Source organism: Hemibagrus wyckioides, linkage group LG22 (genome assembly GCF_019097595.1).
Source record: "Hemibagrus wyckioides isolate EC202008001 linkage group LG22, SWU_Hwy_1.0, whole genome shotgun sequence".
Classification (NCBI taxonomy): Eukaryota; Metazoa; Chordata; class Actinopteri; order Siluriformes; family Bagridae; genus Hemibagrus; species Hemibagrus wyckioides.
Window position 1 is genome coordinate 22,421,383 of NC_080731.1, and position 25,614 is coordinate 22,446,996.

The following is a 25,614-nucleotide window of genomic DNA, read 5'->3' on the forward strand; positions in this document are numbered from 1 at the left end:
CTGTCAGGCTCTTTGATGCCCACAGCACTGCGTGTCTCCGGTCAGCAGCGAAAGAATGAATGCGGTCTTCGAGCAGTCAGTGGAAAACTGTTGGAGGAGAGCATCAAAGTATAGTTGGCATTGCATCACAAAGCCCGGATATTCAGATACCTCACCTGCATATACCGCCGGTACAGCCATGGGGCAGACAGGAGCGGCCGCAGAATGAACTGCCTTACAGATGGAAGCCACCAGTCCAGCCATCGTGTCCGAGACAGGAGGTATGACGGGTTGCATCATGGAGGTAGGAGCTCCCTCTCTTTCTTCCATTAAGGGCGAGTATTCCGTCACACTGGAACTCAGGAGACACAGAGAGAGAATCCGAATGCCACTTTATTGAACTCAGCAAAGCAGAATGCAAAACATGACTTAAGCAAAAAGGGAAAAAAGGCAAACTATGCAGGCAGGTAGAGTGAAGGCATGCACTTATGGCACATGAGCCTAACAGTCTTAATACTCACCGCAGACAGTGGCAAGTGAGGGCTTTAAATAGGCACCGGGAAATTGGGTGCAGGTGGCGCGATCAATAATCAGGGGAATGAGAGCGAGGAAGTGCTGCTGGGGCTGGCATGCCCGTTACAATTGACACATGTGATAAAAACTCATTATCTGGTAGATGTGTGGAGAAGACTGCATGGAACCGAGAACCTCAAAGCAATAAAGGCATTAATGATGGATCTATTGGGCACAAAAACACAGGGTGCTCTTGTACGATCTCGGTTCAAAGGAGCTAACGAAATGGACGCTCCTTCACAGTTTTTCTTTGGACTGGAAAAAAAGAATGGACAGAGCAGATTCATGCACACACTACACACAGAGGACAGACAGTACATAACAAACAGCAGTGACATCAGACGGTATGCCACAAACTTTTACAAAGACCTGTACAAGAGTGAGTATAGTGACAACGAGGAGCTGCTGAATGCTTTCTATTGAGGGCTTCCAAAGGTTTCACCAGAGGACAACGCTGCACCGGAGGGACCGCTGGTTCTGGAGGAGCTGCAGGCTGCCTTAAACTCAATGGCTGGTGGAAATGATGGCTTACCATTGGAATTCTACAAGTTCTTCTGGCAGGAGCTCGGAGAAGATCTGCTGGAGATCCTTGATGAAAGCTGCAGAGAAATGTGTCTCCCCCTGAGCAGCCGGAGAGCGGTGATCACCCTTCTCCCCAAGAAAGGGGACTCACAGGACATTAAAAACTGGCGTCCAGTGTTACTGCTCTGTACAAACTATAAAATAATGTCTAAAGCATTTGCCAACTGGCTCAGAGACATCATGGACTCAATTATTCAAGCTGATCAGACGTATTGTTTGCCCAATAGGTCCATCATTGATAACGTTTCCTTGATTTGGGACATTTTGGACATCTCCAGTTCACTGGCAGTTGACCTTGGTCTGATTTCACTGGAACAAGAAAAAGCTTTTGACAGGGTTGAGCACCAATACTTCTGGAAAACCCTGGAGGCATTTGGCCTTAACCCTAGTCTTATAGCAATGATAAAGGTGATGTACCAAGACGCTGAAAGTGTACTGAAGATCAACGGAGGGTTAAGTGCTCCTTTTAATGTAAGACGGGGAATCAGACAAGGCTGTTCATTTCAGGTTTGTTGTACACTTTGTCAATCGAACCGTTTTTAAATAGAAACGAACTTCTTTAATTGGCTTTATTTTACCCAGTTTTAATGCCCCACGTTTTATCCACGTATGCGGATGATATTATGGTTTTAGTGGGAAATCAAAGCAAAGCTGAGATTTTAGAAAAGATGATTTCTCTGATTTTAGCTTGGTAAATTCCTCCACAATTAACTGGACAAAGGGCGAAGCCATTGCAGTGGGAAACTGGTCCCAGTGTCTACCAAAACTGCCAGGTGGACTAAAATGGACAAGAAGAGGTTTTAAATATTTAGGAATTGACTTAAATGTTGAAAAGGAAAATTGGAAGGGGGTTTTTAGAGAAAATAGAAGGAAAGCTTAGGAAATGGGAATGGCTAAAGCCAAACATATCACTTAGAGGGAGGGTACTAGTGGCAAATAATTTAGTTGCCTCAACATTGTGGCATCGTTTAGCCTGCCTGGAGCCTCCTACACGCCTTGTTGGAAGAATCCAGCCTGCTTTAGTCTGGGACAAATTGCACTGGGTTCCTCAGAGTGTCCTCTTTCTTCCTAAAGAGGAAGGAGGGCAGGGTTTGATTGATATCAGAAGCAGGATCGCCATTTTTCGTTTTCAGACTGTACAGAAATACCTGATAGGATCTGATTCCCTGGTCTGGAGCGATGTAAAAAATCAGTGGTTTTGCTTGTGATCGCATCTTGTTTTTGATGGATCCAACAGTTCTTAATGTTTTAACATGTCTAATTTTTATAAAAGTGTTTTTAAAACATGGTCTCTTTTTGAGTGTGGATCCCAGGGCCCTGCTGTCTCATTGTTTGTGGTAAAAGTTTACCACACTGAGGAGACTAGTGAACACTACAGGGCTGGACTTTAAGGACACGAGAGCGGTGGCTTAGGAACTTAGGCTGCAGTCACTACGCCACACAAAAGCCATTATCAACAACTGGATTAGCAAGCTGTCTAATGAACTGAACCTAGTAAAAGAATATCATGAGGGAACAGAGACACTGGATAAAGGTGACCCCTTTTCTGAACTGGTACTTTTACCGAAACTAAACGGTGTTAACGGTTGTTATCTTAATAAAGACAAAGGACATGTTTTACCTATTTATGAACCAAAAGGAAAAGAAATTTACAGATTTTGTGTTAAAGCTGTAAATAAAAGAATACTGGATGGGAGGACAGACACGGTGTGGAGGAAGACACTTGGAGCGTTAGATGACATTAACCCTGTATGGAGAGTGTTTATAAATCGCCACTTAGGAAACGAGCGGTGATTTACAGTGGAGAATTTTACATGGAGCTGTGGAGGTCAATGTTTTAATTTCCAAGTTTAATCCAGATGTTTTAAAGACATGTCCTTTCTGTGATGGAACTGAAACTGTTTTTCATTGTTTTTTGAAATACATAAGGCTTAACCCTCTGTTTGAGCTGCTGGAAACACTTTTTAATGCTTTTGGTGAGAAATGGTCCCAGAGTTCTTTTATCTTTGGAGCTGGTTATAAAAAAGCTGAAAAACAGAAATGGGAACTGATCAACTTCATTGTAGGAGAAGCTAAAATGGCTATCTACATAAGCCGGAAAAATAAAGTAGAGAAGAAGAGATGGATCAGCCTCATTTCTGTTTTCAGAGCTCTAGTGAAAACTCGGGTCAAAATAGATTTTAATTTTTTTAAAGAAATGAATGATTTGAGTGCCTTTACACTGAGGTGGTGTTATACAAATGTCATCTGTTTTATTGATGAAGGTGAACTGATTTTTAGCACTCCTTTACATTCATTTTACTTTTATTTATTTATTTGTTTATTTATTTATTTATTTAAATTGCTGCTTTAAAATGATGCCTGTGTTGTAAATTATTGGAATTTATTAAAGCTAAGTTAAAAATCAAAATATCTCTCTGTCTCTCTCTCTGTCTGTCTCTCTCTGTCTCTCTCTCTGTCTGTCTCTCTCTGTCTCTCTCTCTGTCTGTCTCTCTCTCCCTCTGAATGGTGTCTTTCATCTCACGGTTAAATAAATAAATTCTCGGGAGTTGTTATTGTGGGTTGTTATTGTAAAGCCCCGCCCACCGCCACCGCAGTAACGGAAATACTCCTCCCCTTCTCCCCTCCCCCGCTCCTCCCTGTTTTCCCGGTTTTCACGGTTCAGAGTCTGTTTTATTTGGAGTTTAGGAGTCGACTCCGATTCCGAGTCAAAGTGCCGGGAATCGCTGGAGTCGAATCTGATGCAACTCAATCATTTTCTTGAGTCCGGATTCTAAGCTAATACACATTTAACAGAAGAAATATTATTATACATAACTTATTATAATCTTATAATATTCTTTTTATTCTGAGTCGAGTAAAACATCTGTGTGGAGTCGAGTCAGAGTCGAGTCTCCGTTCCCAGTGTTTCGGCTCAGTGAACCGACTCTTTTTGGGGTCCACCTCCAGCTGTAGGACAGTGTGGATATTGGGATGTCTGGACTGTGGTGTTGATCTGCGCCTCTACTCCGTCTGTAAAGCCATGAAGAAAGCGTTATTAACTGTTATAATGCGGCTGTTCCGTTCCTGCTGTGTGTCCTGACTGTCCGAGTCTCACTGGATTATTACATAACGGGGATTAGTGGAGACTGGAAGCGTGTGAAGGTGAGAGCTGAAGAAGCTAACGCGGGACGTCCATGTTGAAGGCTAACGGTTAGCAGCGTGCTAACTGACTCACTGAGTCATTACTGCGACAACAAGCCGAGCCTTTACCTCAGACTCAGACTTTAATTAACTTTAATTAACTCTCATGTTAAATAGAACAAAAATAACTACAAACACTATTTGTTTATCTATGTGTTTATTCATGTATTTATCCTCCGTCTAATATTATTGATTAATAATCAGTGTGTTGAATATTAGATGTTTATAAAGTGTTCTTAGTTTGTTTAGAAATAAAGCTGTGTGGAGTTTGGGTAATAATCTGAGGGCTGCAGCAGTTTCTGAACAGATTCTGAACGGATATTGTGATAACACACTGATACACACACACACACACACTCTGTTACACACCAACTGATACACACACACACACACTGTTACACACCAACTGATACACACACACACACACTGTTACACACCAACTGATACACACACACACACACACTCTTACACACCAACTGATACACACACACACACACACTCTGTTACACACCAACTGATACACACACACACACACACTCTGTTACACACCAACTGATACACACACACACACTGTTACACACCAACTGATACACACACACACACACTCTGTTACACACCAACTGATACACACACACACACACTCTGTTACACACCAACTGATACACACACACACTCTGTTACACACCAACTGATACACACACACACACACACACACTGTTACACACCAACTGATACACACACACACACTCTGTTACACACCAACTGATACACACACACACACACACACACTGTTACACACCAACTGATACACACACACTCTGTTACACACCAACTGATACACACACACACACTCTGTTACACACCAACTGATACACACACACACACACACTCTGTTACACACCAACTGATACACACACACTCTGTTACACACCAACTGATACACACACACACACACACACTCTGTTACACACCAACTGATACACACACACACACTGTTACACACCAACTGATACACACACACACACACTCTGTTACACACCAACTGATACACACACACACACACTCTGTTACACACCAACTGATACACACACACACTCTGTTACACACCAACTGATACACACACACACACACACACTGTTACACACCAACTGATACACACACACACACTCTGTTACACACCAACTGATACACACACACACACACACACACTGTTACACACCAACTGATACACACACACTCTGTTACACACCAACTGATACACACACACACACACACACACTCTGTTACACACCAACTGATACACACACACACACTCTGTTACACACCAACTGATACACACACACACACACACACACTGTTACACACCAACTGATACACACACACTCTGTTACACACCAACTGATACACACACACACTCTGTTACACACCAACTGATACACACACACACACTCTGTTACACACCAACTGATACACACACACACACACACACTCTGTTACACACCAACTGATACACACACACACACTCTGTTACACACCAACTGATACACACACACACACACACACTCTGTTACACACCAACTGATACACACACACTCTGTTACACACCAACTGATACACACACACACACACAAACACTGTTACACACCAACTGATACACACACACACACTCTGTTACACACCAACTGATACACACACACACACACTGTTACACACCAACTGATACACACACACACACACTGTTACACACCAACTGATACACACACACACACACACTCTTACACACCAACTGATACACACACACACACACACACTCTGTTACACACCAACTGATACACACACACACACTCTTACACACCAACTGATACACACACACACACACACACACTGTTACACACCAACTGATACACACACACACACTGTTACACACCAACTGATACACACACACACACACTGTTACACACCAACTGATACACACACACACACTGTTACACACCAACTGATACACACACACACACACACACACACACACACTGTTACACACCAACTGATACACACACACACTCTGTTACACACCAACTGATACACACACTGTTACACACCAACTGATACACACACACACACTCTGTTACACACCAACTGATACACACACACACACACACACTCTGTTACACACCAACTGATACACACACACACTCTGTTACACACCAACTGATACACACACACACTCTGTTACACACCAACTGATACACACACACACTCTGTTACACACCAACTGATACACACACACACTCTGTTACACACCAACTGATACACACACACTCTGTTACACACCAACTGATACACACACACACACTGTTACACACCAACTGATACACACACACACACTGTTACACACCAACTGATACACACACACACACTGTTACACACCAACTGATACACACACACACACACACACTCTGTTACACACCAACTGATACACACACACTCTGTTACACACCAGCTGATACACACACACACACACACACTGTTACACACCAGCTGATACACACACACTGATACACACTCTGTTACACACCAACTGATACACACACACTGACACAAACTCTGTTACACACCACCTGATACACACACACACACACACACACACGGATACACACACTGTTACACACCAACTGATACACACATGGATACACACACTCTGATACACACACACACACACTGTTACACACCAACTGATACACACACTCTGACACACACACACTCGGATACACACACTCTGACACACACACTGACACACACACTGACACACACTCGGATACACACACTCGGACACACACACACTCGGACACACACACACTCGGACACACACACACTCGGACACACACACATTCGGATACACACACACACTGTTACGCACCAACGGACACACACACTCGGATACACACACACTCGGATACACACACACTCGGATACACACACACTCGGATACACACACACTCGGATACACACACACTCTGACACACACACACTCTGACACACACACACTCTGACACACACACACTCTGACACACACACACTCGGACACACACACACTCTGACACACACACACTCTGACACACACACACTCGGACCCACACACTCGGACACACACACACTCGGACACACACACACTCGGGCACACACACACTCTGACACACACTCTGTTAGACACCAACTGATACACACACTCGGATACACACACATTCGGATACACACACACTCGGATACACACTCTGACACTCACACACTCTGACACACGCACTCGGATACACACACATTCGGATACACACTCTGACACTCACACACTCTGACACACACTCGGATACACACACACACTCGGATACACACTCTGACACACACTCTGGTATAATGACAGTGTAATGTAGAAGTGTGTATGTTGTGGTGAATCAGATCTCTGCAGGATGATGGAGTGATGTCTCTCATGATAAAGGTGATGATTTCTCTCTCTGTGGCATTTCTACTGTGAGATACAGAGAGATGTGACTGTGGAGTGAGACAGGAGTGAGACATGACTGGAGTGAGACAGGAGAGAAGCAAGACTGTGGAGTGAGATAGGAGAGAGACGAGACTTGGAGTGAGACAGGAGAGGGAGAAGACTGGAGTGAGACAGGAGAGAGACGTGACTGTGATATGAGACAGGAGAGGGGCAAGACTGTGGAGTGAGACATGAGAAAGACATGGCTGTGGAGTGAGAAGGAGAAAAATGAGACTGTGGACTGAGACAGGAGAAAGACGAGATTGAGGAGTGAGACAGGAGAGAGATGAGACTGTAGTGTGAGACAGGAGAGAAACAAGACTGTGGAGTGAGACAGGAGAGAGGCGAAAATATGGAGTGAGACAGGAGAGAGAGGTGACTGTAATGTGAGACAGGAGAGATATCCTGTGATGTGAGACAGGAGAGAGACAAGACGGGAGTGAGACGTGGCTGTTGAGCGAAACAGGAGAGAGGCATGGCTGTGGAGTGAGACAGGAGAGAGACGTTACTGTGGGATGTGAGACAGGAGAGAGACGCGACTGATGTGAGACAGAAGAGATACTGACTGTGGTGTGAGACAAGAGAGATGTGACTGACGTGAGACAGGAGAGAGGCAAGGATATGGAGTGAGACAGGATAAAGATGTGACTGTGGAGTGAGACAGGAGAGAGACAACTTCATTCACTTCACCTGTCAGTGTATCTAATGTGTGTGTGTTAATTAATGTTTTACATTGTGGTTTTTTTATATAATGTAGTTTTACTTCATTCTTTTGTTGTTTGTCAGAAATGAAACACAGAGATAACGGTCTCTCTTCTTCCTCAGCTGCTGTCTGGAACAGAGTACACACACACACTCTCTCTCTCAGTGGTATGTCAGAGTGAAAGAGAAAGTGTCAGTGTATAGAAGTGTGTGTGTGTGTTTGAACATGTCTGTAACAGTAGTGTATTATGAGACTGTGAGAATGTGGAGTTCTGCCCTCTTTACCTGCAGTGACATGTCTTCACCCTGAAACAGAACAATGCTCCTGATCATCAAAACAAACACACCAGGCCAGTTCTAGCAACCTAAACTCTGTGTGTGTGTGTGTGTGTGTGTGTGTGTGTGTGTGTGTTATTGATGAAGATGATGAGGATGTACACACTACCGCTCCTGCTGCTGAGCTGCTGTCTCACACCCAGCCTCATCCAGTCTGGTGAGTCTGTTTGTCTGTCTCTCACTCACTCACTCACTCACTCTCTCACACACACACACACACACACACACACACACACACACACACACATACACACATCTGTGATTTGTGAAATTCCCGAGTGCTATTTAAAAAAAGATTTAAACAGCACTCGGGAATTTCACAAATCACAACTTTTCTCACACACTGATCTAAAACATCAGACATGTTTCCACTCAGCCTCGTGACTTCTCTCATCATCGGCTCATTAAATCCTGACGGATGCAGAGATACAAAAAGAGACGCTTTCTGTTTCATTATCTATAGATTTTAAAATAGCAGATATGATTTTATTACCACCCTGGAGCGGCCACTACACAAGCTCCACCCATCAGACTGAATCCTGTGGAACGTTACGGCATATCCAGCATCAGGAGAATCATGTGTCTTTAACGTTTATACAGCAGTCTCGGGTCACGTCCCTGCGTTTGGAGGAACACGTGTCTTTAACGTTTATACAGCAGTCTGGGTCACGTCCCTGCGTTTGGAGGAACACGTGTCTAACGTTTATACAGCAGTCTGGGTCACGTCCCTGCGTTTGGAGGAACACGTGTCTTTAATGTTTATACAGCAGTCTGGGTCACGTCCCTGCGTTTGGAGGAACACGTGTCTTTAATGTTTATACAGCAGTCTGGGTCACGTCCCTGCGTTTGGAGGAACACGTGTCTAACGTTTATACAGCAGTCTCGGGTCACGTCCCTGCGTTTGGAGGAACACGTGTCTTTAACGTTTATACAGCAGTCTCGGGTCACGTCCCTGCGTTTGGAGGAACACGTGTCTTTAACGTTTATACAGCAGTCTGGGTCACGTCCCTGCGTTTGGAGGAACACGTGTCTTTAACGTTTATACAGCAGTCTGGGTCACGTCCCTGCGTTTGGAGGAACACGTGTCTTTAACGTTTATACAGCAGTCTGGGTCACGTCCCTGTGTTTGGAGGAACACGTGTCTTTAACGTTTATACAGCAGTCTGGGTCACGTCCCTGTGTTTGGAGGAACACGTCGACCTTCTGCACAGATAAAAAAGGACAAATGAACATTTTTTATGTCTGAGCACTGACTCGACTCCGATACGTTCCTGCTCCTACATCTGTGTAGACGAAGCAAGAGAAGCTCATGGAGTCTTTATGTGGACTGATCAGAACGTGACACAGAACTGGTAAGGTCTGGCTTTTCTGGGCCGAGCGGCACCGGTTCCCACCAGGAGTCCTGACTTATTCATGTGCTGTCCAGGACCATGAGACTACAGACACCACAGAACCTGCTGTATTGACCAGACTGTGTTTCCTGGACTCTCTTTGGTCTGTGTCCTGCAGGATCTTAGGAGATTTTTTAATAGTAAAGCCTGTGTTAATGAACCTGCCCTGTTTTCTTTTATCCTTCTGTTCTCACGGCCCACAGAGTGAAATATCAAGGGTGAAGAAGGAAAAGAATAAAGATTTTACTGAACCGCTGATTTCAGCCTACTGTTTAATGTCTAATGTCCAGTCACCAACATCACACTCACTCACTAGTGTTATAACCAGCAATACAGTGTGGCTCAGATCAATTAAAACTCCAGTCTCTCTCTCTATATACATATATATATGTGTGTGACATTTATTTATTTATTTATAATTCTTATGATTTATTCTGATCATTTGTGTTTGTGTGTGTGTGTGTGTGTTCAGAGCTCTCTGTACCCCAGATGGTGTCCGTACAGAAGGATCTGGAGTCTCAGACCCTGACTCTGTCATGGCGGAGCGACGCCTCGGACTTCGACGTGGAGATTTATCACACTGAGCTCATGGAGCTCGTCCTCAACGTAAGATCTTATGACTAGCAGTTGATTGGTCGCTAGCCACGCATGTTCACCCTGTCCAATCAAAGAGCATCTAATTAAAGTGTCTGACTGGTTGATAAAATATAGATGTCTTGGTGTTGGACTGTGTGTGTGTGTTAACAGGAGAGTGTTTATGTGGAAGCAGACTCTCAGAAGGGGAGTCGTGATTGGTCATGGCGCTCGGCTGTGCCGCTGGAGTGCACCTCCCGCTCTGTACGCATCAGAGCGCGACACGTGGACACAGTGAGCAAGTGGAGCCCCCTGCTGACCATCTTCGGTGATCACACCTCATATTACTACTGCTAATGCTAATGCTGTTAATAATGACAACCACCTTCCTTTCATTGCTACTTGAACTAGCTACTAAGGTAATAACAATAACGTTATTTTATGTAGCACTTTTAAAAGTAGCTTCTCAAGGCACCTAACCTAAAAAACACAATTGTAGAAATAGAAATCATAAAAAATAAGCACACATAACTACACTATTAAAATACTTCAGCAGTAAAAGCTAACCCAACAGAGGTGTGTTATGATAAAAGGCAGAGTGTGTCTGACAGCCAGAAGTGAGTTTAGGAGCAGAATAAAAGCAAGCCTTTCATCCCGGGGCATAAATGAGTGTGAGGGACAGATAAAAGCCCAGAGTGGGAGGAGTGCAGCTCTTGTTGAGGGGTATGTCATGTTAAGAGCTCAGACCAGAGTCAGTCCATCCAGAGATTTGCATGAACGCATGAGAATATTAGAATCAACTCAAATCCGGACAGGAAGCTGATGTTGGGATTATAAATTCAGAGTAATGAGATGACTAAGATGTTCTAGTCGGGGATTGTAACTGCTGAGGTCTGAACATACTGGAATTTATTTAGTGTGGGTTTATTTACCTCAGCAAGAAGAGCTTTACAGTAATCAATGGGAGAGAACACAGAAGAATCAATCAGTGTTTCAGCCACAGAGATGAAGAACATGGACGAGGATGAAAAGCAGTTCTGCACATGTGGAGAGAGAGACAGTCCTGCATCATGTAGAACGTCTGAGATGGTTCAGTTTCATATGAAGCTGATCTGCTGCCAGCTTTGACTTAACCCTACAGTTTTAAACCAGCAGATCTATTTCCTGCTGTCAGTCTCTACAGAAAGCTGTAAAAACATGGAGAATTGTTTTTGTGTATCTTTATTCTCATTTCTTTGTGGTTTATTGTGACTCTTGCCTCGTTTAAAGTTTTCTGAATCATTAGGTCTTGTCCTCAGGGGATTAATAAAGCAGATTCAACCTCCGCCTCTTTGTCTACGGATAGTTACAAAGTTGCTGTTAGAGAGCTGCTTTTAGTCACAGAGCTGCTTTTAGAGTCACAGAGCTGCTGTTACAGTCACAGAGCTGCTGTTACAGTCACAGAGCTGCTGTTACAGTCACAGAGCTGCTGTTATAGTCACAGAGCTGCTGTTGGAGTCACATAGCTGCATTTACAGAGCTGCTGTTAGTCACAGAGCTGCTGTTATAGTCACAGAGCTGCTGTTGGAGTCACATAGCTGCATTTACAGAGCTGCTGTTACAGTCACAGAGCTGCTGTTACAGACCTGCTGTTAGTCATAGAGCTGCTATTACAGAGCTGCTGTTAGTCACAGAGCTGCTCTTACAGTCACAGAGCTGCTCTTACAGTCACAGAGCTGCTCTTACAGTCACAGAGCTGCTCTTACAGTCACAGAGCTGCTCTTACAGTCACAGAGCTGTTGTTACAGTCACAGAGCTGCTGTTAGTTACAGAGCTACTGTTAGTCACAGAGCTGTTACAGTCACAGAGCTGTTACAGTCACAGAGCTGTTGTTACAGTCACAGAGCTGCTGTTACAGTTACAGAGCTGCTGTTACAGTCACAGAGCTGCTGTTACAGTCACAGAGCTGCTGTTAGTCACAGAGCTGCTGTTAGTCACAGAGCTGCTGTTAGAGTCACAGAGCTGCTGTTAGAGTCACAGAGCTGCTGTTAGAGTCACAGAGCTGCTGTTAGAGTCACAGAGCTGCTGTTAGAGTCACAGAGCTGCTGTTAGTCACAGAGCTGTTAGTTACAGAGCTACTCTTAGTCACAGAGCTGTTAGTCACCGAGCTGCTGTTAGAGTCACAGAGCTGCTGTTAGAGTCACAGAGCTGCTGTTAGAGTCACAGAGCTGCTGTTAGAGTCACAGAGCTGCTGTTAGAGTCACAGAGCTGCTGTTAGAGTCACAGAGCTGCTGTTAGAGTCACAGAGCTGCTGTTACAGACCTGCTGTTACAGACCTGCTGTTACAGACCTGCTGTTAGTCATAGAGCTGCTATTACAGAGCTGCTCTTATAGTCACAGAGCTGCTCTTATAGTCACAGAGCTGCTGTTGGAGTCACAGAGCTGCTGTTGGAGTCACAGAGCTGCTGTTGGAGTCACAGAGCTGCTGTTGGAGTCACAGAGCTGCTGTTGGAGTCACAGAGCTGCTGTTGGAGTCACAGAGCTGCTGTTGGAGTCACAGAGCTGCTGTTAGTGTCACAGAGCTGCTGTTACAGAGCTGCTGTTAGTTACAGAGCTGCTGTTACAGTCACAGAGCTGCTGTTACAGTCACAGAGCTGTTGTTAGTCACAGAGCTGCTGTTACAGAGCTGCTGTTATAGTCACAGAGCTGCTGTTACAGTCACAGAGCTGCTGTTACAGAGCTGCTGTTAGAGTCACAGAGCTGCTGTTAGAGTCACAGAGCTGCTGTTAGTCACAGAGCTGCTATTACAGAGCTGCTGTTAGTCACAGAGCTGCTCTTACAGTCACAGAGCTGCTCTTACAGTCACAGAGCTGCTCTTACAGTCACAGAGCTGCTCTTACAGTCACAGAGCTGCTCTTACAGTCACAGAGCTGTTGTTACAGTCACAGAGCTGCTGTTAGTTACAGAGCTACTGTTAGTCACAGAGCTGTTAGTCACAGAGCTGTTGTTAGTCACAGAGCTGTTGTTAGTCACAGAGCTGTTGTTACAGTCACAGAGCTGCTGTTACAGTTACAGAGCTGCTGTTACAGTCACAGAGCTGCTGTTACAGTCACAGAGCTGCTGTTACAGTCACAGAGCTGCTGTTAGTCACAGAGCTGCTGTTAGTCACAGAGCTGCTGTTAGTCACAGAGCTGCTGTTACAGTCACAGAGCTGCTGCTACAGAGCTGCTGTTAGTGTCACAGAGCTGCTGTTAGTCACAGAGCTGCTGTTAGTCACAGAGCTGCTGTTACAGAGCTGCTGTTAGTCACAGAGCTGCTGTTAGTTACAGAGCTGCTGTTACAGAGCTGCTGTTAGTCACAGAGCTGCTGTTACAGAGCTGCTGTTAGTCACAGAGCTGCTGTTAGTCACAGAGCTGCTATTACAGAGCTGCTGTTAGTTACAGAGCTACTGCCACAGAGCTGCTGTTACAGTCAGAGCTACTGTTAGTCACAGAGCTGCAGTTACAAACCTGCTGTTAGTCACAGAGCTACTGTTACAGTCACAGTGCTGCTGTTAGTCACAGAGCTGCTGTCACAGAGCTGCTGTTGGAGTCACAGAGCTGCTGTTGGAGTCACAGAGCTGCTGTTGGAGTCACAGAGCTGCTGTTGGAGTCACAGAGCTGCTGTTACAGAGCTGCTGTTGTAGTTACAGAGCTGCTGTTGTAGTTACAGAGAGGCTGTTACAGTTAAAGAGCTGCTGTTACAGAGCTGCTATTAGTTACACAGCTGCTGTTGCAGTTACAGAGCTGCTGCAGAGAGCTGAGAATCACAACTTTAGAGAGAGGAGATTATGAGACTGGCATGATTCAGTCTCAGATATACAGAGAATCTGTTTTGTACTGCAGTCTGTTTGTCTTTCTCTCTCTCTCTCTCTTTAGGACACAGTTTAGTTTTTTATTATGTAATAAGTTAACTAGTGTAGTTATTAATGTGGTTGTGATGTTTAGGTATGGATGTGCCGGACCAGCCTCAGGCTCAGATGTACCCTCAGGACCGGGTGTTGGAGGTAGGCGGGAATGTGACAGTGTGCTGCATCACTCCAGAAGGCGTGGCTTTTAGCAGTTTGGGATATGGCAAGCAAAACTTAGCGGTGACCAGGCTGAGCCGCAGAAGCTACAGTGCCACTATCACTGACCTTCACAAATCCTCCTACACTGGCACCAACGTCGTCTGTCTCTCTGATAAAACCATCCTCACCGGCACTGTGCTCTTCATCGGCTGTGAGTCTCACTGTCCACCTGTCTCCCTGTTCACCTGTCTCACTTGCTGTTTGTCTCCCTATCCACCTCTCACTACCTACCTGTCTTACTCATTGTCCACCTGTCTCACTCTACACCTGTCACACTCACTGTCTGTCTCACAATCTGTTCATCTCACTTTACCTGTTACACTCACGGCCTGTCTCACTGTCCACCTGTCTCACTTGCTGTCTGTCTCACTGTCCACCTGCCTCATGCTCTGTTCATCTCACTTTACCTGTCACACTCACAGTACCTGTCTACATATCTCACTTACTGTCTCTTTCACTGTGCACCTGTCTCACTTGCTGTCTCACTCAATGTCTCTTCCTCACTAACTGTGAGTGTCACTGACTTTCTCACTGGCAGTCAGTCTTACTGAGCATATGTTAATGATTGACTGTCTCATTAATCGTGTTTGTGTGTGTGTGTGTGTGCAGACCCCCCAGGTGATGAGGGTCTGCAGTGTGAGACACGAGATCTCCAATCAGCTGAGTGTCGCTGGAGCAAAGGACGAGACACAGGCTTACAGAAACGTGATTTACTCACCAAATACACACTGAACAACAGGTAAACAAATACACACACACACACACATACACACACACAATAAGTAAGAGGAGCTTACACACACTACACTAAATCTCTGCTCCTTCTACACATCATATTGTAATTGTCCCTTTCAGTAAACTTGTGTGTGTGTGTGTGTTTGTTAGAACTTGTACTGAAGACAGAAAGGACAGGAAACAGTGTCGTTCTGACCGCTGGGAGAGCAGCTGGACTCTGGTAGCCAAGAATCCCCTGGGAATGGTCCAGCTTTCTGACTCCGCCCACATCAAGCAGCGCAGTAACTATCAAATAAAATTATTAGTCAGTCATAACACATGATGCAGTCGGTCCTGCAGGGTGTCTGATCTCAGTCTGATTTCCTGCAGTACGTCTGTTAGCCCCGGTCAATGTAAAATCTGAGGCTGAGGCATGGAAGGCCCGTGTTGGGTGGAACTGGACAGTGGAGGCCTATAAAACACTGTCCCTGCTGTGTGAGGTGCAGCTGGACAGTGGAGGACAAGCCCAAACTGTGAGTCACCATTCAGTCACAATCACTCAACATTAACTAATCCAACGTTAACTAACACAGTGTGAACTAGCACAGCGTTAACTAACAAATCGGTAACTAGCACAGCATTAACTAATCCAACGCTAACTAGCACAGCATTAACTAATCCAACGTTAACTGACACAGCGGTGACTAGCACAGCGTTAACTAATCCAACGTTAACTAGCACAATGTGAACTAGCACAGCGTTAACAAATCCAACATTAACTGACACAGTGGTAACTAGCACAGCGTTAACTAATCCAACGTTAACGGACACAGTGGTAACTAGCACAGCGTTAACTAATCCAACGTTAACTGACACAGTGGTAACTAGCACAGCGTTAACTAATCCAACGTTAACTGACACAGCGTTAACTAACACAGTGTGAACTAGCACACCGTTAACTAATCCAATGTTAACTAACACAGCGTTAACTGTGTGTAATTACAGCGTAACTACACTGGAGTGGGGCTCTCCTCCGTGGAGTTGGACAGTCTGAGGCCGGACATTGAGTACTCGTTCTCTATCCGCTGTGCGTCTCTGCAGAGTTTCTGGCGCTGGGGAGACTGGAGCGCCCCCTACAGCCTGCACACACACATGGACCGTGAGTTACCTTATCACTATTCATCATTTATTTCCATGATCACTGCAGTCTATATACAGGTCTGTTTTCATGGTAACAGCAGGAAAACTGTGAGGTGGTTAGTGTGTGTGGCTTTAGGATTATACATGGTGTGTTTTATCTGGACTTATAATAATGTGCTGTGTGTGTGTGTGTGTGTGTGTGTTTTTCAGGACCTAAAGCTCCAGATGTATGGGTGTGGAGGACCAGCGAAATTACAGGACAAGTCGTGTGGAAGGTACATACACGCGCACACACACGGAAGCACACACACATGCATGCAAACACACACACAAATGTGTGTGATGAATAATTTTTTTTTGTTTCTCTCTCTCTCTCTCTGTCTCTCTTTCTCTCTCAGTCTCTCTCACCCAGGGACAGTCATGGTGCTCTGACAGCGTATGAAGTGTCTCAGAGAGAAGGAGAGGAAGACGGGTGGAAGACTGTCTCGCTCCCTCCGAGTGTGTCCAGAACTCCCATCAGCCTTAGCAATAGCAGTGACATTGTGGTTGCCGTGGCAGCACGAAACCCTGTCGGACTTTCTCAGCACAGCACAGTCATCGTCCCACAATACACTGCAGGTGTGGAGGTGTTTATTTCATTAACACCAGTGCACTAACACTGCAGGCACTAATTACAGAACTATAATATGTTTAGTTAATAATAGTAATAATAACATAATATTAACAATATTATTATTAGTAGTAATAATAATAATAATAATAATATTATTAATTATAATAATAATTAAGACAGCGTGTGTTAAACTCTACCTGGAGACTGCTTCTACAGATTTAACACACTACCTCTGCAGATTAATGATCGTATTATCAGCATGTTACCACACTTTCTGTGACGTGTGTGTGTGTGTGTGTGTCTGGTCACTTCTTGCAGACTCTGAGCTTTCTGTATCTGAGCTGGTGGGTAATGGTGGAGGTTTAACCGTTTCGTGGAACCACGATCATAACTCCACACAAGGCTACGTGGTGGAGTGGCTGCCCTCCTGCTGCCCCGCCTCCTCCTCCTGTGCCGTCCAATGGGAGAGAGTTTCCTCCTCCAACACCAGCACTGTCATCCAGTCAGGTGAGGGGGAGTCTTGGGTACTTCAGGGAAAAGTTTCCAAATATAACTAATCTGATGAGTATTAGGTTAACTGAGGTGTGTGTGTGTGTAGGTTCTTTGGACCCTGGAGTGCAGTACACCATCTCCATTTTCAGTTTGCTTCCTGAAGCTTCTGTCCTGCTGCAGAGACATTATGGATATGGACAGGAACAGGGTAAGGGCCCTACATAGGCATCCTCGAGTGTAGAGGTCAGTGATGTTCTGTTCCTCAGAGCAGCAGTGATACAGCAACATCTAGAACCTGTGCTTCAAGAAGATTCAAATTTTCTTTAACGTTAAAGCTTGAACTCTGCACATTTAAGTTAAATATTTGTAACGTGGTTGTTTACACAGCTCACACACACACATACACACACATTAAACCATTAAACCAGTGCTGTGTGTGTGTTTGTACAGTTCCCTCTGTGTCAGTGGGATCGCTGTCTGCTCTTCAGGCAGGCTCAGACATTGTTCTCTCCTGGACTCCAGTTCCTGTGTGTCAGCAAAAAGGCTTCATACTTGGACACACTGTTTACCTGGCTGATGCCTCCAACCTCAGCCTGATAGGTGAGACACACACACACACACAAGAACATACACTATATTGCCAAAAGTTTTGGGACGTCTGCCTTTCCATGCACATGAATGTAATATGGAGTTGTCCCGCCCTTTACAGCTATAACAGCTTCAACTCTTCTGGGAAGGCTTTCCACAAGGTTTAGGAGTGTGTTTATGGGAATTTTTGACCATTCCTCTAGAAGAAGAGCATTTGTGAGGTCAGGCACTGATGTTGGACGAGAAGGTCTGTCTCACAGTCTCCACTCTAATTCATCCCAAAGGTGTTCTATGGGGTTGAGGTCAGGACTCTGTGCAGGCCAGTCAAGTTCCTCCACACCAAACTCACTCATCCATGTCTTTATGGACCTTGCTTTGGTCACTGGTGTGCAGTCATGTTGGAACAGGTAGGGGTCATCCCCAAACTGTTCCCACAAAGAGCATGAAATTGTCCAAAATGTCTTGGTATGAAGCTGAAGCATTAAGAGTTCCTTTCACTGGAACTAAGGGGCCGAGTCCAACCCCTGAAAAACAACACCTGAACTCAATGATCTGGAGGGGTGTCCCAATACTTTTGGCTATACAAGTGTAGATTCACATTTATAACTGTTTTCTTTGCTCTTACTTTAATAGCTGTTCATTAAAAGGCTAGTAAGACTGTGTGTGTGTGTCTGTGTGTGTGTACGGGTGTGTGTAGCCAATCTGACCGATCCTTCATTGAGCTCTTACACAGTAAAGAGTCTGCCTCTGGGCTCGTACAAGTTCATGGTGAGATCGTACACTTCAGCTGGAGAGGGAATGGAGTCCACCGTCGCCATCAAGACCGAGTCTGATAGTAAGATCACTTACTGCCGCTTTAAACAGCTGGTAGTAAATTATTTCACAAAGGACAGAGTGTGGGATATTAATATTGTGTGTGTGTGTTTGTAGCTAATCTAATGTTGGTGGAGATCCTGGTGGCGTTGGGAGCCATGTCCTTCTGCTTCATCATCATCAGCGTCTTCTGCTATAAGAAGAGAGAATGGTACACGTCTCCTCACTTCTGTAACTGTTACCCAGACAATCTGTAATGCAGTGTCCAGAATATCTGCCCTCAGCTTCCTGTGGACTCTGTACACACAGATCAGGTGTAGCCAGGTGGGGTCAGGAGTAACCATGAAAGTGGTGCAGATCATTTCACAGGATGTGAGATCATCTCAGAGTTCCTGCTCACATCTAACTCCGTAGCATGTCTCTAGAGCAGGTCTCACATTTACACAGAGGATTAGAGTGTGTATGATCAGGTCAGGTGTGTGTTTATTTAAACTCACACTCCTGTTCACTACTAAAATTAACCTTCTTATGATCTCACCAAGCTCCGCCCCTTTTAAAGGTCCATAACCAAATCAGTTGTGCTGCTGGTAACTGAGTCTAAATCCTGAGTCACAGCTTCTTCACCCTGAGCTCCACTGTGGAACTCGGCATGCTGACAGGAGATCCTGTGTGTTGTAGAGAATTTTACTGAAGTGAAGGTCAGTGCAGACCGAGTTTCCATGGTAACGGTCAGCAGTTCATGTATATACAATTAGTAAAGAGTGAACACCAGTGGGTTCTCACATTCTACAGTTTCTCCTTCACACACACTGAATATAATTTAAATAGTTCTATAATTTGTTGTTATCTGGTTTAGATTTGGGAGTTAATGCAGTTGATGCGTTGATTTGTCATCTTTCAGGGTGAAGAAGGCATTTTATCCTGAGATTCCTGGCCCCAAACTCACTGGAGACTGGTCCGCTCCACCGGTACACACACACACACACACACACACACACACACACACACTCTTCATCTCTTTACCCAGTGTGAGACTGGAAACCAGTTAAACCATCAGGCACATTTCCCTGAAATGTCTTATTAAATGACTAATGTGATTAAAATCTGACTGGAGCACATGGAACACTAGTTTCCTCTGTACTGGGAAAGAGAACACTTTACTCAGACCTTCTGGATTATGATGGAGTAGTGTTCCTGTGGAGCTGCTGCATGAGTCTCCTCTCAGTCTGTTGGTTTGATGATAAAAGTTAACACTTGTTTATTGTGTCGATCAGCTGAGTACAGAATTATTATATAAATATGTTTTTATTATATATTATTTTATATTTATTATATTATATTTTATTATATAAAATGTTTATAGTGATTTTAAAAAATAGTCTGTGTTTTCATGCTGAAAAGTAAACCAGTTTGATGCTTTCTATCGTCTGGTTTTTTAATAGAACACAGAGAAAAAGCTTTCATGAGCTGAATGTTTAGCGCACTGTATGCTAATTGTGCTTCTGTTGAAGACACTTCCTGTGTTTTGTTCATTTTAACTTGGATGTGCTTTAAAAAAACAAAGGCTGTAATAACCTGAGTGTGTAACTCTTTCTGTTGTGTTTGTTAGCTGGATTTAGCGTGAGGATGTTAATTATATGTGTGTGTGTGTGAACAGGGTCCTCTGGATCTGAAGCCCCCCCCACACAGCCTGGTGCACATAGTGGAGAGTCCGGATAAGGAGGGGCTGGTTACGGTTCCAGGTGGACAGGAGGAAGGTCATCATGATGACGAGAGCGATAACCAGGACGTTGAACCGGACACGGACTCGGACGAACCTGCCCTGCTGCGCTACTACAACCAGCTGGTGAGCGACGCCTCTGATCGTTCCTCCAGCTCCACAGATTCGGCGCAGACGCAGGTGACCTACACGGGAATCCAAAGCCCCGCCTACCGCCCCCAGAATCAGTCCAAGGCCCTGTCAGAGGCGGAGCCGCAGGAGGAGAGCCCTGGTGCGGGCTACAAGCCGCAGTGCTCGTGGAGGCCTGATCCAGAGAGTGAAAACCTCTGCGACTCACTGGGAAGCCCGACCTCGGTGACATCATCGCAGTTCCTCATCCCAGAATCCTCAGAGGAACATCCAGAGTCATCGGGAAGCTGGTTCCAAAACTTCCTCTCTGGAAAATTCTAATTAGCATTAGCATTTAGCTTTACTGCTCAGACATGGCTGCTTCTCTTTAAAGGCATCGTGGGAAGGATTTCTCTCATCCTTCCAAATTTGCATTGTTTTTGGCAAGGATGTTTAGCATTATGGACGTTTAGCATTACGTTTCAGAGGAAGCTGCTGAAATAGGGAGCACAGAGAGTCTGCCTCATTCAGAGGGCAGCGTAAAGATTTATTAGCGTTGACTTTGACCTTGTGGCTTATAAAGCTTAGTTGTTTTTTTTTTACTGAGTTAAAACACTACTGGACTACAGAAGCTAGTAAGAAACCTTTCAGCTGTAAAGGAGCAGTTCATCCAAAAAACAAATGTCCACAAAATTCCTGACGATCACATGGCCAGCGTTATCATCTCACGACCACCAGTTTAGCATCAGGCTAAACTGTCCCGCTGGTTGCAGCTGGTTGCTTTGTGTAAACTGTATCTCCTCGTCCTGTAGATGGCGATGTGCTGAAGCACACGGCTGTCTGTCCTGCTGTGTTTATCAGGCTTTATGAAGTCCTGTGATGTTTGATGGACAGGTCACACTAGCTCCGAGATAAGCTCACTGATTTTATGGCATTATTTGGCAAATGAACAGTAACCTGAGGGCGGAGCTACAGAGGAACCAATCAGGTCACAGGACACTCGATTGATTCTCGGTGTAACTCTACCATGCTTATTTTTTTATACTTGTACTAAGTGCTTTGACTTTATTGCCTTAAAGTACTGACCGATTCTTAGCTTCTGCTCTGCCGTTCCACAGACACCAGGTGATGTTTACACTTTATACACTTCTCTGTTCCTGAAGAGTTTTAAGTCTTATAGATGTTGGAAATGTAATCTTAAGTATTGCACATGTTTAAAAAGCATTTAAAGGACCTGCTTTAGGAAAATCTGAAATGTCCACGATGTTCTCATCTAACTGTATGTGATTAACCGAGACGTGTTCTGTATTTATCGCTGGAGTTACGAGGCTAATGTCACAGTGAATGATAGTGGGAGCTTTCACACTGCATGACTTCAGAAACTCTATAAATTCTATTAAACTATAATATTGTGCTCCATCCAAAGCCATGCTTGCTGATATTGTGGTCTATAACAGGGGTTCCCAAACTTTGTAGCCCACGACCTCCAAAATAACGGTGCCAGTGACTCGCGACCCCGACTATCCTCGGAGATGGTTAAAATAAATAAACATTGCACCAACGGTCCTATCCAAACACGAGCATAATGACAACACAAAAGAACACAACAGTCGAACAACCATATCATTTTTTAATAGTAATTTACTCATCTGTTTAATTTCAACATTAACCTGACCTAATGGGATGGGTGGACAGCAAGTCCATTCTTGGTTTAATTTTGGAGACCGCCACCCGGAGATCATCCCCCATGTTCAGTCCTGTATTTAGTTTTAAGGTACGTGAGTGCCAGAGGTACAAGTAGGCAGTGCAGAACGTCAGCATCAGTACATCCATAGCAGCCTTGGAGAGCTGTGAATATTCCTTCTCCACTGAAATCTAAAACTCAGCTGGCGTCCTGGAATTAAACACTGTCTTCAAGGTCACTTGACAGGTCACTGATTCTAGCTCATGGGCCAGTCTATCCCCATGCATAGCCTGACTTATAGCTATAGCAGTGGGTTTAATGAAGGTTTCCCCGATTGTGTGTGGCTTCTTTGCCTGTGGGATTAAATATTCCACCTCATATGATGCCCTGTTGAGCTTTTAACCAACGTTTCAGTTCAACAAATGTAATATCCTAAGCCTGAAGTGAAACAGAATGAAACAGAATGACCTACATGCCCACGTGGAAATGTTTATCATGGTGCTGTAAACTGATCTGCTGTATCTGACACTATTGCTGTGTGGTTAATCTGTCATAATCACCTCAGGGGTCGCGACTGAACAGAAAGAAAAGGCTTTTTATGTAACTATTAACTTTTATTTATTTTTTTTGTTAGTTATGGATAAAATATGCTATTTCTAATAACTCCTCCCTGAACTGACTGCTGCCCTGTATCTCACTCTCTCATTGGCTGTAGGTCATCACGGGGTGTTTTTCAGTCAGAGCTCCTTTCACACTGTAGGATTTTGAGTCACCGACAGGTCCAGATATTTAGCATGCCAAATATTTCACGGGCATCAGTAACGCATCGGTGACTCTCTCAGATTGTGTTTTTGGTCATTCACACTGCGATGGTCACTCACGTGCACGAGCTCCAATTTGCTTTGATTTCAGGGATTTGTCTGTAACTTTGCAAAACCTGTCAGCGACTGAAAATCAGGGCTAAACCCGTGCAGTGTGAACTCTGCATTACTGATGTATGGAAAAAACCCGCAGCTGCATCAAATGCGGCGGAGTGGGGGTGGGGGGCGGTAGTGGTAATTTTTGGAAATAAAATACATATTTTAAGTTGTATATATAAAATTCTAAGTTTATTGTTTGTATTGTTTGGTGTTTTGGGGACAACTGGTATAGACCATATCACTTAGGTTTCACCTCAAGAGCCAGACTGTAGAAGTGTTTTAATAATGATTATTAATAATGAATATCATCACTAATAATTACAGAGCGTAGAAGACATTATTAGCAATGTTAGCTGCTTAGTGACATTAGCCTCCTAGTTGCAGTGGAAATGAATGAGACACGTCCTCTGTGTGTGTGTGTGTGTGTGTGTGTGTGTGTTAGCAGGGTTAGCTCTCACTTCTGAGAAACCCTATTATCCTGAAGTCTTCATCTCATTTCCCAGTGCCAGTCTGACCGCCTCTGTCCACAGCTGGAGGGCTGTACCTGAGGTGTGCTTCAGAATAACTTGACCTGAACCGGAGGGTGCCTAGATAGGGAGCACGTGGTGGCAGAGATGGAGCTGGTCTCATTCAGAAGGCAGCTTGATGGCAGGTGTGGACACAGTGGTCACTTTTATTCGATTTTACTTGAGAATTAGCTGGAGAGAAAACGGACAGTCGGAGAAACACAGCGGCTGATCTCATTACCCCTCCTTGTTGCCATGGTTACATTAGCTAGCTTCCACAGGGGAGCAGGGGGCAGGTTAGGTGAACTGTCCTCTGGGTCAGTCTAAGCTGAAAAAAAAATGAGTGAGAGATCGTCAGGAATGGAGTGAAGGAGTGACGCAGCTACAGCATCATCTTACTGTCATAATCCATCATCAGATGATTAGCAGTTATCATGATAGAATTTATTAGCACACCTACTGTGTGTGTGTGTGTGTGTGTGTGTGTGTGTGTGTGTGTTAATGTAGTTACTGAAGCTCTAAATACTACTGTGAGATTCAACAAAGGTCATGGATTTATTCTGGTTGCTAATCTTTTAAAATAACGAATGAAGCAGTGACTGGACTTTGTGTTTGTGGAGTTTAATGCATTGGGATTTTTTAGAGATTTATGTTTGTTACTGCGTATTGTTACCCGATGAATCAGTTTATCAGCTTATTTTTGGTCTGAAATGTATAGAATCTGACACGCTGTGTTCCAGTCCTGTTTTGAACACTTCCCCTTATTCACTTCTGCTTGATGGAGTGCCCTGGCTTGTAAAGAATTGATTTCACTTTATGACTTCAGAGTGTTCGGATCGCTGCGGCACATGGCCAGGTCGTTAGGGGAAGTGGACCAGGACACGGGGAACCGAACTGGAAGAGTAAGAGCAGGACGTGGACACTGCTGTGACACGGTCACTCGGTTAAAGGCTGGATCTCATGCTTCACTTTTATTCTTATTCACACTATTAAACTGACTAAATGTTTATATGATTTGTTTAGTGTGTGTGTGTGTGTGTGTGTGTGTGTGTGTGTGTGTGTGTGTGTGTGTTTAGGGTTATATATTGGCCAAGAAATTCCCAACACACACACATTATTGCTACCATATGTAGTGTTTGGGTGGAGGTTCCCTAAGTAGGCAGCATGAGAGACACTACATAGGGAGTAGGGTGCAGGGAGCTTCAGCGTGTAAAGACACTAACATCATCAGCTACATGTATTAAATCCAATATATACTACTACACTAACACTGGTGTGTGTGTGTGTGTGTGTGTGTGTGTGTGTGTGTTAATGAGCTCTGTATACTCTGAAACACTACAGTATGCTATACAGTGTAATAAAGTGTTTGAATCCA

General features: G+C 44.5%; 1 protein-coding gene across 2 annotated transcripts; it reads left to right on the plus strand.

Annotated features, from left to right (window-relative positions):
- Positions 1–4,067: 4,067 nt before the first annotated feature.
- Positions 4,068–25,614, plus strand: lifra (LIF receptor subunit alpha a). 2 transcript variants are annotated; one of them, XM_058374561.1, is made up of 18 exons: positions 4,068–4,278; positions 8,978–9,047; positions 10,754–10,887; positions 11,029–11,182; positions 14,820–15,092; positions 15,551–15,680; positions 15,827–15,957; positions 16,046–16,188; positions 16,661–16,814; positions 17,006–17,070; positions 17,194–17,413; positions 17,727–17,915; positions 18,007–18,108; positions 18,351–18,500; positions 19,186–19,323; positions 19,419–19,512; positions 20,203–20,269; positions 20,959–25,614. In XM_058374561.1, the coding sequence occupies exons 2-18, from the start codon at positions 8,978–8,980 to the stop codon at positions 21,469–21,471; spliced, it is 2,727 nt and encodes a 908-aa protein (XP_058230544.1). In that variant the 5' UTR covers positions 4,068–4,278; the 3' UTR covers positions 21,472–25,614. The 2 variants fall into 2 exon arrangements, with proteins under 2 accessions (XP_058230544.1, XP_058230543.1); XM_058374560.1 differs by lacking the exon at positions 4,068–4,278 and having other exon boundaries at positions 8,972–9,047.